General features: G+C 32.0%; 1 protein-coding gene across 1 annotated transcript in view; it reads left to right on the forward strand.

Moving 5' to 3' along the window:
* The window catches only part of LOC127705333 (uncharacterized), a 45,364-nt gene that overhangs the window by 3,292 nt on the left and 22,126 nt on the right, over positions 1-19,946 (forward strand). Inside the window, exons 2-7 of the mRNA XM_052209647.1 lie at positions 1,274-1,657; positions 4,853-5,647; positions 9,038-9,320; positions 13,219-13,339; positions 14,157-14,328; positions 18,411-18,532. Of these exons, the coding sequence (XP_052065607.1) occupies positions 1,274-1,657; positions 4,853-5,647; positions 9,038-9,320; positions 13,219-13,339; positions 14,157-14,328; positions 18,411-18,532 (1,877 nt within the window). The remainder of the gene's footprint in view (positions 1-1,273; positions 1,658-4,852; positions 5,648-9,037; positions 9,321-13,218; positions 13,340-14,156; positions 14,329-18,410; positions 18,533-19,946) is intronic.

Consider the following 19,946-nt stretch of genomic DNA (forward strand, 5'->3'; position numbering starts at 1 on the left):
CGAAATGGTCAGTTGACCCCTTTAGGAGTAATTGCCCTTTATAGTCAATTTTTAACCATTTTTCGTAAATCTTAGTAATCTTTTACAAAAATCTTCTCCTCTGAAACAACTGGGCCAAATTAAACCAAACTTGGCCACAATCATCATTTGGTTATTTAGTTTTAAAAATGTGTGGCGTGACCTGGTCAAACAACCAAGATGGCCGCCACGGCTAAAAATAGAACATAGGGGAAAAATTCAGTTTTTGGCTTTTAACTCAAAAACCAAAGCATTTAAAGCAAATCTGACATGAAGTAAAATTGTTTATCAGGTCAAGATCTATCTGCCCTGAAATTTTCAGATGAATCGGACAACCCGTTGTTGGGTTGCTGCCCCTGAATTGGTAATTTTAAGGTAATTTTGCTGTTTTTGGTTATTATCTTGAATATTATTATAGATAGAGATAAACTGTAAAAAACGATAAATGTCGGCAAAGTAAGATCAACAAATAAGTCAACATGACCGAAATTGTCAGTTGACCCCTTTAGGAGTTATTGCCCTTTATAGTCAATTTTAACCATTTTTTCGTAAATCTTAGTAATCTTTTACAAAAATCTTCTCCTCTGAAACTACTGGGCCAAGTTAATTATAGATAGAGATAATTGTAAGCAGGAAAAATGTTCAGTAAATTAAGATGTACAAACACATCACCATCACCAAAACACAATTTTGTCATGAATCCATCTGCGTCCTTTGTTTAATATTCACATAGACCAAGGTGAGCGACACAGGCTCTTTAGAGCCTCTAGTTATAAATTAGATATTTTGAAAAGGAGTTCTATATTAACCTATCAATATGTTGAGCTTATTTTGCTCTTTTGATTTTTAGTATCCATATTAAAATTTCAAATTTTTTTAATTTCACCTAACTACATCCTTAAGATAATTTGAATACTATCTTCTGTAAATGCAAGATTTGAATGATAGCACAAATGCTTAAAAAAATGCAAAGTATTCTCAGAAAGTGTTCACTAGTAATGTGACAGAGACTTGTAATTGCTTTTGGTTGATACTGGTACCTCATACTATTGCTAAACCCATTCTGCCGTGAATTTATAGGAACCTTTAGTTATAGTCACTATCAGAAAGACATAGATAGAGATGTTGCCAGTGTCTGCGTCAATAACATGAAAAGTGATAAAAGTTTGTGATTATGTGTGACACTAGCAAGATTATCTCTGTATTAACAGTTAATTAAAAGAACTGAATTCCATATTTTTCGAATGTTTTGCAGGTTGCAGATTACGCCATATTGAATTGTGGAATATTAAGAACTATTATCTTGTCAAAAGAATAGAAGGTGTTGTCAGTAAAGATCGTAAGAATGTTTATAAGTATGTCCATTCTGTTGTTGACGACACTTTGATTCTTGTTCAAGTTATATCATGTGATTTCATAGCTATGAATCACATTGGAGAACAGATTTACTCTATTCCTGTTGAAGAAACTTTATCATATTGTATATGTGGTCAGAAGAAAGATATTCTGGTGATTTTTACAACGAAGATGGAAGTTTTCTTGTATAATCTTCAAACTGGGGAGAAAATAACAGATATTGAAATTTCCTGTTCTCCTGCAGAAAAAAATGCTGGTTTTACAAGAACATGCTTATGTTATGGTATGTTTTATAATTTTGGATTAATTTTTTTTTGTGGGTACCATTTTTTGTGGATAAATGAAAAATTGTATTTTCTTGGATATTTGATTTCATGGTTTTATCAAAAGACTATATACAAGCCTATCAAAAATTTGTACTTCGTTGAACATTTAATTTCTTGGTTCACTCGTATCCACGAAATCCACATATGGCCCGAGAACACAGTTATTTCGTAGTGCATTTCTTTTAGAGAATAAATTCAAATTAAAAAAATCGCACCTGCTCTATCTCAAAAAGATTTTTACAGTGTAGTATACTACTATTGATACAAATAATATCAAAATTATAGAAACTTCTACCAGCTCTAACTCAAAATATTGACAATTCTGTGTTAAGTGGGGCTACAATTCAGTTTGACAGCTTCAGACATTCTAATTTTTGACCTTTTTTAACTGGACCAAATCACTACTTAACATAAAGATTCAGCACCCAAATTTTTTTAACATGTAATTTCATCCCCTTACTTAATATTTCATGCATAAAATATCAAGAAATAAATTGGGAAAGTGTTAAAAAAAAAAATGCAAGTTATACACTGTTCACACTAGGGACTATATTCGTAGACAAGGAAAACCAAAGGACGATAACTGTGTCCTTGGACCTAATAGGATAGAAAGACTTGACCAATTTTAATAAAACTTTGCATGACCTAAGCTTAGGAAATTATAAGATAGTTGGCCAAGTTTCATGGCCATAGGATATATATTATAGAAACTAGGGCCATTTTAGTATTGAAATTTGGATGTTTATTTTTGACGTTTAAATCAAATATTTTCAACTGTCAAGATTTTGGCCTAAAAAATTTAAATATTACAAAAATTTGCTTTTTAAATACTCTTGAATATAATGTAATAAGTATTAATAGCAACGGAACACTCATTTGATTTATCAGATTTATTACAGTTATTCAAAAGTCAAATTTATGTGAGCCTGTGCCTGAAAATAGAGATTTTCGAATTAAGGGAAGCCTTACATAAACATGCATTTTTTTCAACCAATTTGAAGTTTTTGAAGTTTTTTAACCATACATTATTCTTCCATATATATTAAATGTACTTCAAATGTAAAGAAAAGTTACAAAAAGCATACCACATGAGTATAAAATGGTCTTAGGCCATGTAAGACTGAGAATTATATAGAGTCGATTTAGGCCGTCGCCCATATTTACATATAAAAATGCACACAGAGGCTATAAGAAATGGAAATTTGTTACTTTTTGCTCATTTCTATGCTAAGATGTCATGATACAAGAAGTCTAATTGCAAAAGGACTCTTGAATTCAACTTTTTTTTGCAGACAGTATGGTCTGATGACCAGTTTTTCACTTTTCAATGGAAAAATTGCATGTAGTTTTAGTCTCAATTGGCATATATTTGAACCTCTTACTATCCTAAAGAAGAAAATTATGGTAGCATATGAAATGAATAGGGTGTACTGATCATTGTAAAGTGTTTTTTTTTTACAGATTTAGTGAAATATTTGTGATGGACTACAGATTATATGTACAAAGCTCTTCACATTTCACATACATCAAACAGGCCGTTTAACCAGGGACATAAATACAAATATTCTGCACATTTTTTCTGTGATAATCTACTTTTCTCTAGATTCAGAGTTCACAAATGGTTAATTAAATTTGATTTTAGCATAGAAACACAAATATCTGGAACATAAAATGCTGTCAGATAGAAAGTCACCATGGCTCTTAGGCATAAAATGGAAACTGCTTTAAAATGCTTATTTAGCCGTATAATGCCAAAAAGGGACATTTTAACAGAATTTCTGTCAAACAAAGATGTAAATCCTTTACTTTTATTGAGTTTGACAAATTGAAACCAGCAAATCATTCAGGAAAGTTGCCAAAGTACAGAATCTACATTTACGGAATTCATCTCTTAGGCCCGAGAACACAGTTATTTCGTAGTGCATTTCTTTTAGAGAATAAATTCAAATTAAAAAAATCGCACCTGCTCTATCTCAAAAAGATTTTTACAGTGTAGTGTACTACTATTGATACAAATAATATCAAAATTATAGAAACTTCTACCAGCTCTAACTCAAAATATTGACAATTCTGTGTTAAGGGGGGCTACAATTCAGTTTGACAGCTTCAGACATTCTAATTTTTGACCTTTTTTAACTGGACCAAATCACTACTTAACATAAAGATTCAGCACCCAAATTTTTTTAACATGTAATTTCATCCCCTTACTTAATATTTCATGCATAAAATATCAAGAAATAAATTGGGAAAGTGTATAAAAAAAAAATGCAAGTTATACACTGTTCACACTAGGGACTATATTCGTAGACAACGAAAACCAAAGGACGATAACTGTGTCCTTGGACCATATTAGTATACCCCAAATAACAATGAATCCACAGTATATGTTCATCATATAAAAGGCCAAATATGATAATATGTGTGTTTCCGTTATCTCTACTGACCTAATTTTTGCACATGCTTTCTTAAAAATGATAATAGGACATAACAAAATGTGAAACAATTCAAAAGAGAAAACCAACAGCCAAACAAATTAAGGATGTTCGCTCCTCATGTTTTTGATATTTTGCCAGATATTTGGAATCCTCTGTTTTTATCAATGTAGTGCCATTGAAAATTTTTGCCCGCTAACCCCTACTTTTCTTTTCATAATTTTATTACATATAGTTTAAAAAGCCATATTTGAAAATGCTGTAAAATCCTTGTTATTTTTTCATATTTTTTTTAAAAAAAGGGTGCCAATGTTAAATATATGAAAAGTCAAGAGAGAATTATTTCCCGCCAAATTTTCAATGGCTTATATTTCGAAAACAAGCACACGGACCCTTAATTTTTTTTAAATTTAATTGAACCTGTGACCTCCTGCACCCAAGGAGAACAAACTAACAAGAGACAACTGAAGCAGTTGGCTTGATACAGGCTCATCAAAATATTTCTCACAGTTACACATGTTTGAGAGTGTTCAGCCCTCCCCTAATATATACAAATTATTGTTTTATCCTGTTATTTGTCATTGTAAAGACTTTACTTCTGAAGGAGGCCTTCATAGGACAAAAATAAATTTCTTCTTTATATCCCTTATTGTTTGAGATGAGGAAAAACTAGTCACATGTCCTAATAAAATTGATTTTCAAACTTTTTTATTCGTTCAGGATCAGAAAATTATGCTATAACACCATCTTATAGAGGCCAAGTTATTTGGGTAGTGGACATAGTAAAGAAAACAGCCTACAAGACAGGAATATTACAACCGTTTATACCTCCTAGAAATGAAAAGAAAATTGATAACAGCCATCAAAATACTGACAACAGCAACGTTAATACTGACAAGGAGATTGATAACAGCAGCGTTAATACTGACAAGGAAATTGATAACAGCAACGTTAATTCTGACAAGGAAATTGATAACAGCAACGTTAATACTGACAAGGAAATTGATAACAGCAAAATTGATACCGACAAGGAAATTGATAACAGCAACGTTAATACTGACAAGGAAATTGATAACAGCAACGTTAATACTGACAAGGAAATTGATAACAGCAACGTTGATACTGACAAGGAAATTGATAACAGCAACGTTGATACTGACAAGGAAATTGATAACAGCAACGTTGATACCGACAAGGAAATTGATAACAGCAACATTAATACCGACAAGGAAATTGATAACAGCAAAGTTGATACCGACAAGGAAATTGATAACAGCAATGATATTATCGATAAAGATGATAATAAGATTAATGATGATTGTAATGATGATGATGATGATGATGATGATGATGATGATGATGAGGGGGAAGACGATGAGGATGAGGAAGTATTATATTACATAGAAAATGTAGCTATTACCAAGGATGAAAAATACATTGTTGCATCAAATAAAAAAAATTGTAATCTATACTTGATTGATATAAAGACTTTTGAGACATCTAAATCATTATCAGGTTAGAAAGATTTTTATTGTCGAGCCTGCGACTTTTGTCGCAGAAAGCTTGACATTGGGATAGTGATCCGGCGGCGGCGTTAGCTAACTTTTTAAAAGCTTTATATTTTAGAAGTTGGAAGACCTGGATGCTTCATACTTTGTATATAGATTCCTCATGTTATGAAGTTTCCGTCAGTCACATGTCCAATGTCCTTGACCTCATTTTCATGGTTCAGTGACTACTTGAAAAAAATGTTCAGATATTTTGGAATGTTAAATTCGCTCTTATTATAAGTTATAGGATAACTATATTTGGTATGTGCGTACCTTGCAAGGTCCTCATGCCAGTCAGATTGTTTTCATTTGACCTCGACCTCATTTCATGGATCAGTGAACAAGGTTAAGTTTTTCGTGGTCAAGTCCATATATCAGATACTATAAGCAGTAGGTCTACTATATTTGGTATATGGAATGATTGTAAGGTGTACATGTCCAACTGGTAGGTGTCATCTGACCTTGACCTCATTTTCATGGTTCAGTGGTCAAAGTTAAGTTTTTGAGTTTTGGTTTTTTTTTCTAATACTGTATGCAATAGGTCAACTATATTTGGTGTATGGAAATATTTTATGATGGACATGTCAGTCTCACAGGTTTTGTTTGACCTTGACCTCATTTTCACGATTCATTTCTCAGTGTTAAGTTTTTGTGTTTTGGTCTGTTTTTCTTCAACTATAAGCAATAGATCAACTGTATTTGTTGTATGAAAGGATTGTAAGGTGTATATGTTTGTCTGGCAGGTATCATCTGAACTTGACCTCATTTTCATGGTTCATTGGTCAATGTTTAGTTTTTATGGTTAAGTTTGTTTCTTAGATACTATAAGCAATAGGTCAACTATATTTAATGCATAAATTGATTGTAAGGTGTACATGTCTGTCTGGCATGGTTCATCTGACCTTGACCTTTTTTTCATGGTTCATTGGTCAATATTAAGTTTTCTTGGTTAAGACTGTTTCTTAGAAACTATAAGCAATAGGTAAACTATGTTTGGTTTATTGAATGATTGTAAGGTGTACATGTATTTCTTGTTTCGTTTATCTGACCTTGACCTCATTTTCTTGGATCATGTTACGTTTATGTGTTACTTGTCGTAAAGCTTTATATTTAGGACTATCAACATAAAATCAATGGTTAGTAAAGAAGGCGAGACATTTCAGCGTGTGCACTCTTGTGTTTTATACTTTAATATCTTATATTAACGTTACATAAGATTTGGAATGTATAAAGGTTAATATTATAAAGTCAAGTGACATTTGTTCATTTTATAAATCGTTCTTATTTGATTTAAAAGGTTAATGTCAGACAATTGACAACATTTGGGCAATATTTGGTTTATTAATGACATAAACATATCTTTAAAATGCATGTGAGAAAGAACAACACCGCCACAATTATTAGTCAGGATGTCAAAGTGCATGTTCACAATATGCATAAACAGACAGAAGTTTTTGGAATTATTAACCATATATTCATCACATTCTAGTAGATTATGCCAAATATTTAAAAAAATAACCTATTTTAAAACAACTGGTCAAAACTCATGGCTACATAAGCAATAGGTTTTCATTATTTGACATTAAAAAATCACCAAAATACCAAGTACCAATTTAATACAAAAAAAAAATCATCTGATAGCTGGAGCTTAGTTCCTTGTAATTCACAATTACAGATAGTCTGGCATTTAATGAGTTGACATGATACATTTGTATTTGATAGTTATGAAAATTGGACAAAAGCTTATCTTGAAGATCAAGAAAAAGCATCTAGAGAAAAAAATTAATAAAAAAACAAATTCTTTAGATTACTGATAAATGCACTTATTTTTACAGTCAACATGACACTTTTGCACTGACAACAGTAATCACAGGCTAGTACTCCTAACTACAAAATTATTATATTTAAATTTACTAGTGTTCGTTATTTTATTTAACACCATTTGGTCCAAGGTTATACTTGTCTTTTTGATTTTGTTTTACATCTCCCCCCCCTTTTTTTATTAATATTATATTTATATTGTGTCATAGATCAAATTTATTCTTTCAGTGTATGTTTACTTGTTTTTGTTAATATGTCTTTTTGATTGAGTTAAGCCATTTCAATTGATATTTTATAGTGTGTCTTTCTATGTTGTAATGTTACACTAATGTTCAAGGTTAGGGTGAAGGTTGGCGCCTGTTAAAGCGTTTAAACTCACTGCATTTGTTTGTAACTGTCCTAAGTTAGGAACTTGTTGTTCAGTGGTTGTCGATCATTGATGTGGTTCATAAGTGTTTCTTGTTTCTTGTTTTTTTTATATAGATTAGACCATTGGTTTTCCTGTTTGAATTGTTTTACACTAGTCATTTTGGGGCCCTTTATAGCTTGATGTTCGGTGTGAGCCAAGGCTCTGTGTTAAAGGCCGTACTTTGACCTATAATTGTTTACTTTTTACACATTGTGACTTGGATGGAGAGTTGTCTCATTGGCACTCATACCACATCTTCTTATTTCTATAGACACAGAATTCTGCAGAACCCTTTACAAATTTTTCTTAATATGTTGTGTGTTTTTCAATATACAACTGACATTGCAATTAATTTGTAAACTAACACACATACACCCTTGTTTTATTGGAATTAAAACAATGGTTTTGTTCACAAAGCGAAAGAAAAGATTCATATAAGCATGAAAAGAAAGCAAATAAAAAAAATCACCCTGCCATGATATTAGGCATTTGGCTGTTTTATTTAAAATTTATTGTCTGAACACTTACAACCATAGAATAATGATGTCAAATCAAAAGTGTAAATACATTTTTGCCAAGAACAGATGAATGCTTAATTGTCGATTTTTTTATACCCCTACTTAACAGAGACAGTATATAAACATGTCTGTCTGTCTGTCAGTCCATCCGTCGCACTTTTGTTTTCCAGATGATAAATAGAGAACTGCTTTTTGAAATTCATTGAAATTTAATGAAATGTTTTGGACCCCTAAAGACCTGTTGAAATCAATTTTATTAATTTTCTCTTTTTTTCTCCAGAGTTATGGTACTTGATTGTTGGAAGAACAAAAAATAATTTGTGGTTTCAGGATATTAAATGGAGAACCCCTTTTTGAAATTGATTGAAATTCTAATTGAATTTTTTGACAAGAAACTTCATGTTTGCTTGAATGGTCCTGAAAATATAAAACCGCATATGTGAAAATATCTCGGGTTTGAAACTAGCCACCTTGTGTATAAAGTTTTATAATATAGACAAAGAAATTGAAGAAAATATAACTTTTACAAACTACCTCAAGTTGCTCAGATTGACACATTTACTTTTAGCATATGGTTAAAAGTATTGTTTTTTTTTCTTCTTGGCAGGTGACCTAGATATTGTTGCAAAAGCTTACCATATGTCTCCTGATGGGAAGAAAATGTATTATTCTGGTGGAAAGAGTGTTTTTGTGGTAGATCTGGATACAGGGTTTAGACAAACACTTTTTAGAAATGCAGAGTATATTTTGGATATCCTGTCTGTTGACATGGAAACCTTTTTCACAGTTTCAAGGCTCAAGGAATTCGATGGTAGAAACTTTAAAAAATGGAGTATGTCAAAGAGATCAAACCCAGGGGAGATAACACAATATTTAGGAAAAACCGTAAGGTATGGCATTTATGGTAAGGAGAAACAGTGAGTACTCAACAGCAGAAAACTATTTATAAGAGCAGCTAGTGCACAGGCTGGTACAATTTCTAACATGCAGTTAGATATTTGCTATGGTTTCATGTTGATGGCATTATTGCATGTGACTTTGGAATGATGAAGAATAACAAGTATTTCTTCTTTGCTTTAAGGTAGTTTCACTGTATACCGCCATCTTGGATTGTACAATTGCAATACACAATCGGTCTAGTTCTATGCTTAAACATGTTAAATCTGCAAATTTTGAGACAGATTTGCAATTTATGCGTAAGACTGTATATTTGTATAAAGAAAAATAAGTGATTTATTGCATTATCCAAAATGTTTAAACAAGTACCAAATATTTGTGTTTTTAAAATCAATTTTTCAACTTAGCCATTTAAGGGGAGATAACTCTTATAGTAAATTTTTTTATACTGGAATGATAGTGAAATTTTCAATTTTTACTTGTAGCAAAAAGACAAGTTCAGTGACACCATTTTTTCTTTTTATTTCCTTAAAATAGCATATAATAAAACCTATCTTCTCATATTTTATTTCAAAATTCTATCTCATAGATTTCTTTTTATTCACAAAAAAGTGTTTTTTCATGAACAGTCTCTGCAAATTTGGGCAATTTTGCACGACTTATAGCTTGAAAAATAGCACGGTGACCAAGGATCCTGAAATTTTTTCACACAATTTCGGTCATTTTGAGATGTCGTAAAAGTTGGTGCCCTTTTTCAAATTGATGAAATCCAATGGTCACTAGATTCATAGCATCAACGAACTTGTATTGGCTGTTTCATCCCATTTACTTCATGAATTTTCTTACTATTTTACTCAAAACGTTCAAGAACAGTTTATGAAAGGTAACAGTTTAAATTTGAAATTATTTTGGTGACTCAAAATGGTTAATTTCTCAGACATCGCTAACCTTTCTTTCAATTTTAGACAGAATTTAAACCAGAAGTTTTGCGACAATTCTAAGGTATGATTAATTCCGGATTCATTTCTGGGATTTGTTTTATTTATAAATCAAATTGACAGGAAATCACCAGGTTTTAAATTTTATTACCTTTGAAAGTGTTTGAATATAATAGATATTAGTTCCACTCGTTTAATTAAGCATGAAATCATTTTGCATTTTGTGATTAAGTATCCTATCTGCTGATGACAATTTCACGCATGCGTATTACAGTACATGTGTTACTCGTGAAAAATTACTTTTTTCTACGTAAATTAAATGAAGTTTTAATTTTCAAATCAGAATTATTGATTGTCTTTGCTGAAAAGTAATTAAATAATTATAATGAATACAGTTATCATGGAATTTTAATTAGTTCTGAGCTTGTGATCATTGTCAGGTGTGAATTAAAAACACAGGTGAAACGTGATTAGTGATCTTTAGCCAATATTTCCTGGAGGCATGATATAGTTATTAGGATTATCAAACTATACTGCAGTGGAGTTTTATTACAGGAAAGGGATTTTAAAACAAAAACAAGTGCAAAATGGCAATTAAGAAACCCGATTTCAATGAAATGACCGAAATTATTTCTGTAAGAAAATAAAATTTGATCTTAATCCCAATTTTTCGTTTAGGACAAATATCTTGCAGCTTAGGACATGACTGGCAAATATAACCGTTTCCAGACCCTTGACGGTGACCCATACTTTTTATTATATTTTTGAAAAAAGCATAGTAAAATCTTCATTTTGGCAAAGTTTAAAAAAATTCTATCTGAGGAAATATATACCAATGATCCACCTTAAGTTTCCCAAATAAATTTAGGCATTTAATTTTGAGACATAAATTCCTACTTTTATCCCTTCCATTTTTCCATTATCATCATTGTATGATTATCTTAGCCATGGCATTGTCAGTTTGTTTTTGAATTTGAATATCCCTTTGGTATCTTTCACCTCTCTTTTAAAATCTTTTAAAGAAATATCTTATAATGTGTTGGCCATATATTAAGAGATACCTCACCCCAAATCATGTAGAAAAAGTAGCTAAACATGTCTTGGGATTAAACATGTAAAGTAGTGCATATAGAAATAGGAAGATGTGGTATTATTGCAAATGAGACAACTGTCTATCCGATGTCAAATGAGGTTGGTGTAAGCAACTATATGTCACCAGAATGCTTTAACAGTGAGCATAACCATTACTGTATAGTAGGCTAGAAACAACCCTGACATAAACAAATGTAAAATAATTAGGAGAAAACTAAGAGCCAGATTTATTCTAAGACAATTAACGAACAAACAAATATGCTACAAACCCTTCCCCAAATGGGGAACCAACTGTAAAAATCTATTGGAAAGGATTGTCCTCATCAGATCAACAGGAAGCACAGAAATCAACTAAGAATAAAGACGCAAAGTATTTATCTAAGAGAACTCCCAGATATTACTAACAGCTAGTTCAAATCCATAATCAATTTTCCAGTTACAGTATCAATGGGGTTCAATTTTTCATGGAGGATAATAATCGGATATATAACAATGGGTTGAAATATATATGTCAATCAGTCATGAATTTTCATTTTGTGCTACGATTGTCTGTAAAACCTGTACTGATACTTTTTGTTGAGCTTGCCACTTTTGTCGCAAAAGCGAGGCATAGCGATCCAACATTCTGTCTTCAGCATCGTCATCGTCGTCTTTTGGGGCGTCCACAAATATTCAATCTGTGGTTAAAGTTTTTGAAATTTCAATAACTTTCTTAAACTATCCTGGATTTCTACCAAACTTGAACAGAAGCTTGTTTATGCTCAAAAGCCAGTATCTAGAAGGAAATTTTGTAAAAATTTATTTCCTGTTTTTCCGTATATTACTTATAAATGGACTTTTTCCTCCAGTTAACATTACATATACAGTCTGCAGTTCAAGTTTTTAAAACATTTATTAGATTCATAAACCATCCTGGATTTTTACCAAACTTGGACACAAGCTTCTTTCAATCAAAAGATAGTATCTAGAGGAAAATTTTTAATAATATCTCCCCCATTTTTGTTGAGCCTGCGACTTTTGTAGCAAAAATAGGCGAGGCACTGGGTTCCGGGGAACCCTTGCAAATTTTATTTAATTAATATGAATGATCCTGGTTGGATAAGATGTCATGTACAGATTAGAATTGAAATTCAGAATGGAAATGCGGAATGTGTTAAAGAGACTACAAATAAACAGTCCAAAGAGCAGAAAACAGCCCAAGGCCACCAACGGGTATTCAACACAGTGAGAAAATCCTGTACCCGGAAGCAGGCTTCAGTTTGCCCCTAAACAAAAATGTGTACTAGTTCAATGAAAATGGACGCACACTTAACTCGAAAACATATAAATGAACTAAAATTAAAAAAAACATACAAGACTAACAAAGGCCAGCGGCTCCTGACTTTGGACAGGCTTAAAAAAAAGTCTTTGAAAGAATACACAGCAATGCGCACTGTAAAACTTAGTTAAAAAGAAGTCTGATTCCTATGTCAGAATAGGTAACAGAAGAAACTAAGCAAAATGACAATGATACATAAATTAACAAAGGACTACTAGCAATTACTGACATGCCAGCTCAAAAACTAAGATTGTATGTATATGTAATTGCTTGGAAATATATGAAAGGGTTATGATTTTCCAATGAAATATTGATATAAATATTGGTATGGATTTCCCCAAAAATATAAATATATGAATGGGGCTGGCTTTAAGACCCCAGCTGGACATTTGTACCCAAGTTTGTTTGTTGATACCCCCTTCCCATTCATCTGCTGTATCCCTGTTTATACAAACCTTATGGCATCAAGCAAAAATGTGAAACTTACAAAATAACAGTCAAGAATAATTTATCTACTTGTAATTCACTAATTTAACCTTTCAGCCTTTTCCAAGTCATGCCGAATAGCCGTTATGCTTTGGTCATTGTTAAAGCAAAGAAGATGAAGAAAATAATGGTATATGATTCCATGGACAAGAAAATTGTTTCTGAAGCCAACATCAATGTAATGTACTTATTTGCTCTTTAGATAGTCAAGATCGATTTAAGTGTATTCATATATTTTTATGTCTGCCCAGTCTGTACTGTATACATTGAAAAGATTAAGGGGGTACCCAACACTTTGACTAAAATAGATTTGGCTCTTTTAATTTTCCTAAAATTTTGTTAAAATATTTACTTTACTAATAGTATGTAATTAAAACGTTCTTCTGATTTTAAAGAAATAACTCCCTTCAGTGTTTTATACCCCCTTAAATATAAAAATGTTGAACATTTAGTTGTGGTCATATCAATTCAGAAGTTTGTTATGATGTGAACTTTTAAAAATATTTACTAAATAAGGGTTTTGAACTAGTTTTTTGTCTATTCTTTGTTTAATCCATGATTGCTCAAATGTCCAGCGGCCTGATTTGGGAATGGAACTTGGGGCTCCAATTGTTGTATATCAATATCCAAACAGGAAAATCCTTCAAAATTATCCTTTTTTTTTTCTCTATAAATATACATAACTTTTGGTAATCAATTCACCTAGTGTTTTTATAATACCATATATTTATAGCTAGTTATGATTGCTCGGACATTTGACAGCCTTTTTTAGGTCTTTTTTATGTGTTCAGGACTCAATAAATGAAGAAGTTATATATTTTTTTAAACTGGATGGAGAATTGTCTCTTTAGCACTCGTACCACATCTTCCTATTTATATACAAAACATTACACCTTCCACACTGACCTTTTTGGGGTATTTTAAATTGTTGAAACCCCTATTATAGCAAATTTACATATGAAAATAGGTATTTAATTGCATCATTTTGTTTTAAGGCTTTGCCTCAAAGTTTGGTGTTCATAGATGACATGAGAGCAGTAATGAACTTCAGTGGATACTGTGTTGTGTATGGTTTACATCTTATAGACTTGAAAGAGATGAAGGAAACACCGATTCAGGGTGAAATGTATAATTCTGTTCCCGTTGTTATGGTTAACTATGGCAAAGGTAGGATTATAATACTATTAGAATAAAGTTGATTTAAACAAATATCTGTCGATATAATACAGTAAATTTACTGGAAATTATCAATGATTATTGTGTGCATTTATTATACTGATTTTTGATGAATGGATAACAATGTGAGATTAACTAATGTGATTTATTGCAAATCTGCTTACAGATATATGTATCAGATATCAAGTTGTGAGTTTTTATTAGTGCAATAATCATGATAATCTCCAAATTGAATTTTTCACATTAATAAAAACTTTACCAAAAATTTCTGATTTTACAGTAATGAAATACATATGTTACGCATATTGGGAATTTTTTTAGGACTAAAAGTTTTCATTCTTTCAGTGAGAATATTTTGAAATTATCTACATAAAAATCTCAATTTTAAAAAGTATTTTGTGTTTTGCATATACTACTCATTTTAAGACATAGACTGATGGTGAAGTTGTTACTGTAGAGAAACATAGGCATTACTTCTATTCAGTATTGTCTTGCTGACCCTTTGTTTCTAAGTGGTCTAAGTAGTTCATCTACAGTGTCTCTAGCCTGTCAACACTGAGGTTGTGAGTTGGATCCTAACATACAGCAGGTGTGATTGACTAGCTTTTAATTGATTAGGATTGCCAAACTTTCCTGCTGTAGATTGGTGGTTCCCCATGGGCACTCCAGCTTCCTCCACCAATAATAACTGGCCCAAACAATAGAGCAAAGAGACCAGCAATCAATCAATAAATATATATATGCTCATCCCTGTCATGCTTTGACATCTGTTATTCCTTAAAATAGGCTTGCACAGGTTTTACAGAACATGAAGTTTTGCACCAGCCAGGGACAGTCTATACTAACGGGATTCGTCACTTATAACAATGTCAATAAAATTTGCAGACAGAACTGTGCCTTCGCTGATGTCACCTGACTTCATAGCAAATCATTTCACATTTACGAAGTGTTCTTCATAATTATATGTTCAAGATTAATGAAGTAACATTTTTATAAAATTTTACACATTTTGTCATTGCAAAATGCTGTTTTTGAAAAGATTTCTCGGAGAGTTTTAAAAATATAGAACTTTGATGTATTTTGTTTGTAAATTTCAAGTGGCCTCCATCTTGTTAGCTCACCGGGGTTTGGGCCCCATGTGAGCTTATGCCATCACTTGGCATCCATCGTCGTCGTCTGTCGTCGTAAACTATTTAAAAAATCTTCTCCTCTGAAACTACTGGGCCAAATACCTTCAAACTTTAACTAAATGTTCCTTAGGGTATCTAGTTTATAAAGTGTTTCCGAAGTTTTGATCCATCGACAAAAATGGCCACCATGGCTAAAAATAGAACATAGGGGTCAAATGCAGTTTTTGGCTTATATCTCAAAAACTAAAGCTTTTAGAGCAAATCTGACATGGGTTAAAATTGTTCAATTGGTCAACATTTATCAGCTCTGAAATTTTCAGACGAATCGAACATCCCAATTGTTGGGTTGCTGCCACCGAATCTGTAGTTTTAACAAAATTTTGCAGTTTTTTGTTATTATTTTGAATATTATTAAAGATATATATAAACTGTAAGCAGCAATAATGTTCAGCAAAGTAAGATCTACAAAAAAGTTAATATGACCATAATTGTCAATTGACCCCTTAAGGAGTTATTGCCCTTTAAAGACAATTTTACACAATTTGTTCATCAAGTTTGCTAACATTTAAAAATCTTCTCCTCTGAAACTACAGGGCCAATTACCTTCAAACTTTAATTAAATGTTCCTTAGGGTATCTTGTTTATAAATTGTATCCGAAGTTTGTATCCATAGACAAACATGGCCGCCATGGCTAAAAATAGAACATAAGGGTCAAATGCAGTTTTTGGCTTATATCTCAAAAACTAAATCTTATAGAGCAAATGTGACATGGGGTTAAATTGTTTAATTGGTCAAGATGTAGCGGCCCTGAAATTTTCAGACGGATCGAACAACCCATTGTTGGGTTGCTGCCACCGAATTGGTAGTTTTAACAAAATTTTGCAGTTTTTTGTTATTATTTTGAATATTATTATAGATATATATAAACTGTAAGCAGCAATAATGTTCGGCAAAGTAAGATCTACAAAAAAGTTAATATGACCATAATTGTCAATTGACCCCTTAAGGAGTTATTGCCCTTTAAAGACAATTTTACACAATTTGTTCATCAAGTTTGCTAACATTTAAAAATCTTCTCCTCTGAAACTACTGGGCCAATTACCTTCAAACTTTAACTAAATGTTATTTAGGGTATCTTGTTTATAAATTGTATCCGAAGTTTGTATCCATAGACAAACATGGCCGCCATGGCTTAAAATAGAACATAAGGGTCAAATGCAGTTTTTGGCTTCTATCTCAAAAACTAAATCTTTTAGAGCATATGTGACATGGGGTAAAATTATTTAATTGGTCAAGATCTATCGGCCCTGAAATTATCAGACGAATCGAACAACCCATTGTTGGGTTGTTGCCACCGAATTGGTAGTTTTAACAAAATTTTGCAGTTTTTTGTTATTATTTTGAATATTATTATAGATATATATAAACTGTAAGCCGCAATAATGTTCAGCAAAGTAAGATCTACAAAAAAGTTAATATGACCAAAATTGTCCATTGACCCCTTAAGGAGTTATTGCCCTTTAAAGACAATTTTACACAATTAGTTCATCAAGTTTGCTAACATTTAAAAATCTTCTCCTCTGAAATACAGGTGAGCAATTCAGGCTCTTGAGAGCCTCTTGTTCAAAGTGTAACCCCTTTTGCACGACTGGAGTGTTCTTCAAAGTGATATGTCTCAGTTTAATAATTTAGCTTTCTTTTAAAACCTTATATTTTTTGTCACACTAAATGGCTATTAATCAGATTTTATATTAGAAAACATTAAATTACAATCCACTTTGAAATACGCAAATAACTACTAGCTTCGTATATCTGAGATACGAAACTGGGTTTTTTGTTGGGTGGTAGCTTTACACAGGAGGCTTAGTTATTTAATTAAAATCAAATAGAGTCGAGTCCCGTTAGTATAGAAAGTCCCTGCACCAGCTAATTAATTTTTGTTATGAGGGATTTTTGTAGTTTCCCATACCTAGGATGGACCCGGCAATTTTTGCTTATACTGTAAACCAATTAATTTTCTTCGCAAATTGAAAAAAAAAAACAGGAATAAATCATTGTGAACATGGAAAACCTGGATCTTTTCTTTTTTTTTACCCCTGTCCCTCTGTCCGTCTGTCCATCCATCATTCCGACCATCTATCCCTGAGTCCTTCCATCCCTCCCTTTATGGGTATATAGCTATTCCAGATAAGTACTCCTAGAGTTTGAATGCTAGGAAGTTTTCACTTTGCTTGCTGCTGGTACATATATTAAAGGTGTGCATGTGGTCAGGGTTTTGATTTTAGTTAATATTTCTTCTTTTGGGAGATAGTTGAACTTTATCATTTTTGTAGCATATACTTGCTTAAGAGGTGCATAGTGTTTACAGATAACTCTTTCTATAGTGAACCATAGACCTATGTGCTCCCATAATCAACTTTCTGTATTTTAAAATAACACTTTGCATCTGCGGGGGCATCATTTGTGTCTCTTAGACACAATAATATCTCAAAGTCCTACATTGACTTTGTTATAATACAGTTACTTCAGAGTGGAGTGCAGGGGATCACATAGTCTATTATATGAATAGACCAACAACCTTAACATCATGGAAAATAAATCCATGTGAATCAACTAGAAAGGGCTAAACCTGAAATAAGGTATCTGCTGAAATAATTGATTACAGTATTAGTGTGTTAATCTATTACTTCTTAATACAATGCAGAAATCAACGAAGTTGTACTTCTTTAAAACAAATGCAGAATTCAACCAAATAGCACATATTCTTCTAGACTAGTGGACGTGAAGTTATGCACTCACTATTTTAATTTTTTATCTGGGTGGGTTTTAGGGGTCTCGTTTAAAAAATATGGACTTGGCCTTTCCTGCTTATATTATTTGGAGACTGCAGAAGACAAACATCTTACTTGGAAAACTAACTAATTTTGTTATATTATTTTCAGAATATGTAACAGCAACAAGAAACGGCAAACATTTGAAGTTTTATAATATGAAGTCCCACAAAGCAACTGACATCTTAAAATTTCCAGACACATTGAGGAGCTATATTGGTGGTTATATTGCTGTATGTACTTTACCAATGACCAAATTTTACTCATGTGACTAGTTTTAATGAGATGACTTGTTTTTACAAGTTGACTAGTCATCTACTAGTTTTAATGAGATGACTAGTTTTTATGAAATTACTAGTCATCTACTAGTTTTTATGAGATGACTAGTTTTTAAGAGATGACTAGTTTTTATTAGATGACTAATTTTAATGAGATGACTAGTTTTTATTAGATGACTAGTCATCTACTAATTTTAATGAAATGACTAGTCATCTACTAGTTTTCATGAGATGACTAGTTTTCATGAGAGAAAACTATTGTCACTGTCAGTGGATGAATTTTTGAACATATCCACCCTGGAAGCAATGGCAAAATGGGATTTAATGATAAACCCATTTTGGGCATACAATTTTAGGACTTCCTACAACTTAATCCCTGAATCTTCACAAAAATGTTTGCCCTGATGTGGAAGTTGTGTGCACTTTGATTATAGAATTGTTTGAGGAAAATTTCCCATTTTTCCAGACATGTAAATTTTAATAATTTTCATCAAAAGGAGTAGGGGCAATAAGGCCCTTATTTGGCCCAAATATTACTGCAAATTTAAAAGTTATCGTACATATTCTTATATTTGTCCAAACTAGACTTAGTTACAAGGTATTCAGAAAATAAAAACAAATTTCACATTGAACGAGTTACCATGGCCACAAACTATGACAAAAATTTGCATATTTTGTAAAATTTCTTGATTTTCATCAAATTTTAAGTAAAGTTTAGATTGGAAAAGTATGTGCGCACCCAAGAAACAACTTTATATTTGGTGAGATTACGTCAATAGTTATAACAAAGCTTCTCTTAAATTATTTTGTTGTTTCTTGGCTGCGCACGATGCTTCCACAATGGAAATAATGACAGAAAACTGCATAAATTCTGTATTTTTCATTGTTTTTGTAAAAACAATACAGATTATGACGTAATTGTGACGTCATCAGATGAAAATCTTTATATTTTTCATTTATATTTCATGACTCTATGCATTTCCAAACATTAAGTGCCAATTTGAAATAGTTGTCAAACATTTTATTTTCTTGGGCCAAAACCGGGCCTTAATGCCCTTACTCCTTTACAGAGTTGATGCCAGTTTTGTCTAACCAACTACTCCTACTCTTTTCCAACCAGATCCCTGAAACATAACAGAAGTAATTATTTCTTCAGCAAATTTTTAAAATAGTTTACAATTTTTGCTTTATATGTCAAAAGAAGATGTGGTATGATTTCCAATGAGAAAACTCTCCACATGAGACCAAATGACATAGAAGTTAACAACCGTTTTCCTCACAACTTCACAGAATGATGGCAAACATTTTGAGGTTTGGCACTTTCCATTTATTGTTTAATGTTTTTTATGCTCCACCAAGGGGCATTATG

Source organism: Mytilus californianus, unplaced genomic scaffold (assembly GCF_021869535.1).
Source record: "Mytilus californianus isolate M0D057914Y unplaced genomic scaffold, xbMytCali1.0.p SCAF_6, whole genome shotgun sequence".
NCBI lineage: Eukaryota > Metazoa > Mollusca > Bivalvia > Mytilida > Mytilidae > Mytilus > Mytilus californianus.